The 7,771-nt window shown below is 44.7% G+C and overlaps 1 protein-coding gene across 1 annotated transcript; it reads left to right on the plus strand.

Annotated features, from left to right (window-relative positions):
* Positions 1 to 2,654: 2,654 nt before the first annotated feature.
* Positions 2,655 to 5,015, plus strand: LOC108570949 (jmjC domain-containing histone demethylation protein 1). The gene is made up of 4 exons (XM_017932887.1): positions 2,655 to 2,710; positions 2,867 to 4,600; positions 4,650 to 4,707; positions 4,785 to 5,015. Exons 1-4 carry the CDS (start codon positions 2,655 to 2,657, stop codon positions 5,013 to 5,015), a joined length of 2,079 nt encoding a protein of 692 aa, XP_017788376.1.
* Positions 5,016 to 7,771: the final 2,756 nt, after the last annotated feature.

A 7,771-nucleotide genomic window follows, 5' to 3' on the forward strand; every position in this document is an offset into this window, starting at 1 on the left:
TTACTCCATTCAAGCGGCACCAACGTCGTTCGATACCGTTCCCTGAAAACTAATCGTCAAAATATGAAAGTAGAAGAATCTACGCTACGATGCCCCTTTTGAGACGTCATGAGCGAACAGTTCCGGTTAAACTGTGCGTACATCCTCGTCCTTTCGATCCTGATCCACTCCTTCGTGTCTCACTGTCGTCCGGAGTTTGACAAAGACACGTCCAGGTAATCGAGCGACGCTTCCATCGGGTTTTTCGGCACTCAAAGGTTATCGACCTCGAGAATCGACGGTTACTTTGGAATTAGACGTATCTAGTACCGGATAAGGGCGACGATCTGAATCTCGTGCTTCCCTTTCTTCCAGTCGGCTCCGTTCGACGTTTTACGGTCGGCGAAGCCTGTTCCAATATGTTTAGAGATTTCGTTCTGACCGATGGAGTACGAAAGTGGTTGGTCATTTCGAACTGAGGTTTCACCCTTTCAACTCTTCTTGCGAACTGCGATCGTGGGCGAGGGTGAGCTCGCTCTTTGTAGGGTCTTTCGAAACGGACATGCACCAATCAGGGTGCCTAAATCAGAGCTACTTAACTTCTTGCTCACGAGCAAATTTCCCTTCCCGAGGTTCCTACACTATGCGACTGAGATGAGGACGCGAGGAGTCCTCCTCCCACAGCTCCAGCGATAGTTTTTTGCTACGAACACGCAGTTAAACAAAAGGCAGTCAACTCGAGCGAGATCATCTCAGTAGCACAGTGTGGGAACCCCGGGAGGGGAAATTTGCTCGTGAGCAAGGACTCTAAGCAGCTCTGGCCTGAATGGTGGCGACAACCCTCTCCTTGCGCGTTTCTTCGGAGAAGCGGATGCCTGTGAGCCGCTTTCGGGGGACCGAATTTGTTCAGCCCCGAAAGCGGTACCGGTTTATTGCTAGAAGAAACTACCGCGGGTGCGAGCAATGGATGTTCGCGCGGCGCAGGGTAGAGCAATGGGGGTCTGATCGGTCGCTAAAAGGTGGCTAATGAGTAAGACTCAACATTGGTGATCAGTCTTTTCTAGTTTCTCTTTGGTTAATTTCTGGTAAAAGTTCTATTTCGCGTTCGCTTGGTGGTAAGTGGAGAGTGAGGTCTCTGGTAAAGCGTTAACCGCGGTGACCGTACGTTCTTCATAACAAAGAGTTGTTCTTTATTTTAAGTGTAATAGTTATGTTTTAGAAATATTTATTTGGATTTGTTTGTAAATTTTTTAACACGCTGACTAGTGACAGTCGCAAAATGAGTTTGGAAACAAGTCGCGACAAAATCTTGAAACTTCAGGTCTGTTCTCTATTTTCTCCTAGAATATTAGGTCGTTCTGTAAATTCGTGCCGAATTTTATAATTTAGTTGGATATTTCCAAGGAATCTTTAAATTTGATAAAAGAAACGTAAACGCCTTCTCATTCCATAATTGTTTTCTTAAGACCATTATGCCATCGCTATTTTCTTGGATTTTCGTTCAAATGTTTCTCGCTTTCGGCACGAACTTATGCAATGTACGGTCACCGTATGCACAACCTTCGCTTTCTTCGATTGTTCGCGATAAGAAGGAACACTTCCAGCCAACGAGACCGCATTTCTTCCGCTCCTCATCTTCTCAGCAACGCACAAGTACACGCGGCCAATTTCGTTCACCAAATTACATATAAATTTCATTTAAACGATAAAGAGTTCTTCAAAAGAAACTCTTAAAATTGCCACCTTTTCTCTGCAAATTTTTATCTAACTTGCGCCGCACGGTGATTCCAAAAATTTCATCTTCTTTCACCGATAATCAAGAGCACTCTGTTTTTCCACTGATTTTCGTTCAATTCACGCACTAAGATTGCCGCATATTACCCTTCTCCGTCCCCTGTTAGAATATGCTTCAATTATACCGTCTCCGAAAAGCTTTAATCACGAAATCATGCTCGAGAGAGTGCAGCAAAAATTTCAAACCAATATTAAACACAGTCAACATGGAAACATTGTCTGCACGAAGAAGAATATCCGACCACAGCTTTATTTTTAATTTAATTAATAACCATATCGATTGTCCCTCTCTCCTTATGCAAATCAATTTCTACGTATAGTCGGGGCCACGATATAGCGAGGTCGTAAAATCGGTCAGACGTCAAAGTAAACATGTTTTAGCTGCCGGGACCCGAAAATTGACAGAGATACGAGCAGATAAGTACTTGAAACCATGGTCAGGACCAGGTAAAGGTCTTATTGATGTCTTTAGCATCTTAGTTTATCTACTCGTGTTATATACAGATAGAAAGTGCAAAAAGATTGTGTAGCTTAATACTAACATATTTTCCATTTGTAAATGAAATACCATTTTCTACTTGAAGTACCAAATCATATGCTACCATTTGTTTATTGTTGGAACCCTCAAACAGACTGCGACACACGGCCTTGAGTGCCGCAACATCAATCGATGCCGATTCTTGAGAGTTTAATTTACGACCTCGCTATATCGTGGCCCCAACTATACCTGAACGCGTATCGAGATCCAGAGCACGATTACAAATACTTAAATCCAGATCTACATACGGATTAATTAATCCAATAAATCGCGTTATTGCTGACTCTAGCACTCTCTATAATCGTATTGACTTTTTTTACTGGGTCTTTACACACTTTTAATAATGCCGTACCTTTTGCACCATGAGTTTTTGTGCACGTCCCTTCTTTGCTATGTTATGTAAATATCTTTTCTCTTTTGTGTAAACATTTATGCGAGAGGGCTTCGGTACGTTTATAAATAAATAATAGTTTACATCGGAGGCGCGATAGTGCTTTAATTCACGACCTCGAAATATTTCTTCCACCGACTATACATCTCGCTCCTTGCCTCCAGTAACGCAGACTCGAGCAGCTACGCGATCAAGGATCACCGAAGCAACGTAGACCCGTCGATCGAGCAAATTTTCCGAGGACCAAACGACAGGAGCAGCTCTGTGTCGAGTTCCAAACGGAACGTCCCGATTGAAAACGCGAAATCCGCGCAGTCGGAGGAGATCGGGAAACGTGGACGAGTGAAACGCGAGAATGCAGGTAAAAGGAGCGACTCGAAGAATTTAATCGAAGCTTCGCGAAAGGATGAAAAACGATCGGTGTCTAAAGCTGGTGATCCTACTTCGAGAACCAGTCGTTCCTCCAGAGACCTTCCCAACCTTCCAGCCAAAGATTACGAGATTCCTCTCGATCGGGATAAATCCGAGTACTCCGACGTAGCCGAGGATGATTCTTCCAGCGGTTCGAAGAACAAGGAAGGTAAATACAAAGGAGGCGAAATCAACGTTAAAGAGGATTCCGAGAGGTTCATCGACCAAGAGGAGAGGTCCAGCTTGTACGATGATTTCGAGGCGAAAGACGTGGTTAAAAGAGGAATTTCTGGGGTGGAAGACTACGAAGAGATGGAGGACGATCCTTTTGGAGCTGCGGAGGACGCGGCGTTGGACGATGGTCAGATTTCAGACGAGGAGGTCGATAAGAAAAAGGTGCACAGCGACGTCAGGGTGAAGAGACAGCACGAGAACTTGAAGGATAGTGGGATCGTGGAGATTTCTGGGAAAGCGGAGAATCCTGGAGCGTCGAGTAACTTGATTAACGATGAAAAATCTCAAGAAGCGTCCTTGAAGCAGGATTCTGTGAGTGACAGGGACAGCAAAATAGCTGAAACTCAGGTGAGCAAGGATTCTACCGATCAGGGAGAGCAGTTGAAGAGGAACGTTGCGGAGAAGAGCGAGAACGACGCGTCGAAGATTAGTTCTGATCGAGACGCGGACAATTCGAAGCTGTCTTTGATTACAAGCGATCAGTCTGAGATAGAAAGCAACGAGAATACGAAGTTACTTAATCGAGACATTCCAGATGCCTCGGGAGACAGAAAAACACAGGAAGCTGGCTTGTCGAGTAACACCAAAGGACTGAGCGACATAGTTAGCGAGCCTTCGAGTCTCAAAGGAGGTTCCAAGGTGGACGAATCGAAGATCGCCGAGATTCAAACTCCAGAGGCGGTGAAGATCGAAGTTCTCGCGAATTCTGCAGAAGCTGCGCCCGTGGAAGACTCTGAAAAGCTAGAAAGCTCGAGGAACGAAGTTGCAGCGAAGGAGCAGTTAGACGGAGACTACGAGAAACGCGTGGAGGAACAGATCCAGAGAAGGATCGATTCCATCAAGGAGGAGATCAAGCGAGAGATCGCGGAGAATCGACGCATGAAGGAGATCGAGGAGAACAACGACAAGTTCGACGAGTTGCGCGAGGAAGAAGACGAGGACGAAGAGCAGGCGATGGAATACGAGCCTTCGGAGAAGCAGGACAGTTTATCCAAGAGATCCCTTCGGAATTCGGGCAAATCTCAGGTGCGCGAGAACACCGAGAAGAAAGCTGTGAAAAGAAAGAAGAGGCAAGGTGACGGTGCTCGGGAAAAGGTGCAAGGCTCGAAGAAATCGCGCGAGATGAAGAAACGATCGGTGGGAAAATCGGAATCGGAGGACGCAGCTGCTCTAACTGAAACGGCGAGGAAGCGTGAATTTCCGAGACAGGCGTATTTGGTGAGGACGGACCGGAAGAAGAAGAGAAAGAGGAGGTCTAAGAATTCCATGCTGATTCCGGAACAACGAAGCGTGAAACTCGAGGAGAGCCTTCCGGGCGACCTCGCGTTCGATTCGAGCTTGCGCGGAGATCTTGACAATAGTAAGGTGAAAAATTGAGATTAATTTAATCTCAGGAGTGATCGATACCTGATAATTCGCTTGAAATCGTTCCATCAGCAGTCGAAAGTGAGCGAAGATGAGAAAGCGACGGCGGAACAGGAGTCTTTGGCGGAGAAAAGGTCTGGTTCTGTAGCGTCGCTGACCGGAAATGGAGAAGAGACGGGACCATTGGCGACGGAGTACGGAGAAGCGTTTGGAGGTTTGAACGGAGAGCCTGGGATGGCTCTGGCTAGGTTTAAGAGGATCAAACGAGTCCTCGGGCCTCAAGCTTCCAAGACCTTGGGGTAGTAACGGGAATAATGCTGGATTAGACACTTTTTCTTTCAGACGATAATTGTAAGGAGCAGGTAGATTAATTAATTTAGAGTCTTGGCGTGTTAATCGATCCTGGTTGTCGGTACGTGACCAGTCGTCGATATGCTTTTACAGAGGTGTTTCGAAAGTGTTCCATCGACGTTCCTCCTGAGTTCTACTGTGGCGTAATTCACTGAAAACCGTAAGTGTGCTTTATAAAACAGCGCATTTTTATTGTAATAATTAACGTGTAGTGTTTCTTTTTTATACCTGATCTATCTCGACGACGAAATGTTCGAAAGCAGTCTATTCCGACTTTTCGCGCAATTCTGTCGACGATAAGAAAGTTCTATTGTGGCGTAATCTGTGAAACACCGGAAGTGTACCTTATTAAATAGCGCCTTCTCATTCGAATAATCAACGTATAGTGTTCCTTTTTCGTACCTGATCTATCTCGACGACGAAATGTTCGAAAGTAATCTTACTATATCCTGATTTTTCGTGCAATTTTGTAGACGATAAGAAAAAGCTCCATTGTGGCGTAATTTATGAAAAACCAGAAGTGTACCTTATTAAATAGCGCCTTCTCATTCGAATAATTAACGTATAGTGTTCCTTTTTTGTACCTGATCTATCTCGACGACGAAATGTCCGAAATCAGTCTATTCTGACTTTTCGTGCAATTCTGTCGATGATAAAAAAAAGTTCTACTGTGGCGTAATTTACGAGAAACCAGAAGTGTATCTTATTAAACAGCGCTTTCTTATTCGAATTACCAACGTGTAGCCTTCCTTTTGTACCTGATCTAGCTCGACGACGGAAATATTCTACCGTCTTTTCGCGCAATTCTGTCGACGATAAGAGAAAGTATCATACTTGTAAGCGGAAGAAAAATTCTCCCGTCAATCTGTAAAACAAATTTTCCAATTACCTGGATCGATCGATGATCTCCGCTCCGCCCCGACGCCGCCTGTGGGACATGAAATGGAAAGATAAAGACAGGTGGTGCCCAGGCAAAATTACACAACAGACGCAGATTCGTAGACGTTCAAGATTTAATAACAAAGATACGATTAAACACGAAGAAGACACATAGATCGTTAACCCTCTTTTTTTGTGCGCTTACATTACGGGGGAGACTTTGACTTTTTAATTTTTTTTTTGAAACTTCTCGGCAAGCGAGTCCCGCCGTCTCCTACTTGTACCATCATCCATCTCTCCTTATCACCGTTCTACTTTACAACAATATGAAACAATTATTTACACATCGACGGGCAGAAGGACCACGGTGTCGTGTGAGAAAATGCTGAAAGTGACGTTTTCGTTCCATTCTTCTTCCTCTTTTCCTCCTAACGATATACACGTCTACCAGGATGTGCGCGGAGAGAGCTGTTTCTCCCGGCCGTTGGAGTGCGCGATAAAAAAGATCGAGATCGAAATTCCGCTACAAAAAAAGTGCTAGATCACGGGACTTCGATCTCCAACTCCCTCGCTTCTCACAGTCTCGGGTATTCTTTTTCCTCTTCTTCGATCGTTCACGATTACATTCGCGCGTGCTTAATTTTCTCATTGCCAAAGAACTGCATATGCGTGTGTGCCGAGAGAGAGGTGCGGGCTCGTTACGACGAAGCGGGCTTAAAATTGAGATTCGATCGTTGGGAACAACTAGAGCCAGAGAGGGTAAAGTAACTCTCTGTCGATTATTTTCGGGTTTTCCCGCGCGAATGTAAGCGTACACGTATCGCAGAAGTGTACATCCTAGCTGAAAGCTCCTCCGTCGCGTCTCTTATTTTCTTTCCGATCGCCGACTGACTTCGTTTCTCGAGGTGGGAGGAGAAGGGTTGGATTGGTCGTGCGAGAGCGTGTACAGCGCGCTGTCGTGCTGTCCGATCGATCGATTGAAATTCACGGGGAAGAGATTCTCGACAAGACGAACGTCAGTCTGACGATAAAGGCTCGTTGGTGAAAACTCGTTCAGGCACCGATCGTTCAGAAAAAAAGAATCTCCACGCCTTCGTCCATTCGTCCTTCTTTCGCTCCACAGAATTGACAAGGACTTTTCTTACGTTTTTCCTTCGCCGAACTTTATCTCGGATATAAGTCGGTGTTTTGCGATGCTACATTTCATGTAGACTTTGCGGCTGAAAATTTCGGAGGTGGAGAAAGGACCGCAGACGAGCGGAATATATGCGGTGTATGAATTCGAGCGTGCAAGCGGCAACAACGTGAGACGAGACGAAAAAGCCGCGAGACTGTTATTTCATCTTCTTCTTCTTTTTGTTTTTAATGGTAAAAGATGAGAAAACACCGGATCGTCGTTCTCGGTGCGGTGGATACTTTTCTTCGTTTTTTCTTCTTCTCTCTTTTCATTTGCGACGGATACTCTGCTTGGTACTTGGTGCATGTCGATAGAGACTTTGTTTTTATTTAAAAAAATCGATGTCTGAGAAATGGTGTTCACAATAATATGGTACAACAACGTAACGGCATTACAGACTTAATATATATATATATATATAGGTATATGTATATACATCTGTATACACATATACGTACACGTATATATGTGTATATATATATATGCGTAATATTCATAATAATATAGGTAATGTTCTTTACCACAATAACATGGCTATATACAAATATTACAATGTTTCCTTTCCCTTTCGTTTCTCATTCTCCGAGAGCGTCGCGCGCGCGCGTTCGATACAACGATCGACCCGAGTCGAAGACGAGCTGCGTTTCCCTAC

Source organism: Habropoda laboriosa, unplaced genomic scaffold (genome assembly GCF_001263275.1).
Source record: "Habropoda laboriosa isolate 0110345459 unplaced genomic scaffold, ASM126327v1 scaffold88, whole genome shotgun sequence".
Classification (NCBI taxonomy): domain Eukaryota; kingdom Metazoa; phylum Arthropoda; class Insecta; order Hymenoptera; family Apidae; genus Habropoda; species Habropoda laboriosa.

Excerpts from the sequence above, each read along its gene's own strand:
- LOC108570949 (XM_017932887.1), top strand. The coding sequence starts at position 2,655 with ATGCCGTACCTTTTGCACCATGAGTTTTTGTGCACGTCCCTTCTTTGC. Across the intron at positions 4,601-4,649 it reads AAGAAGAAGAGAAAGAGGAG|GAGAGCCTTCCGGGCGACCT; the intron begins GTCTAAGAATTC and ends GTGAAACTCGAG. Across the intron at positions 4,708-4,784 it reads GCGCGGAGATCTTGACAATA|CAGTCGAAAGTGAGCGAAGA; the intron begins GTAAGGTGAAAA and ends TCGTTCCATCAG.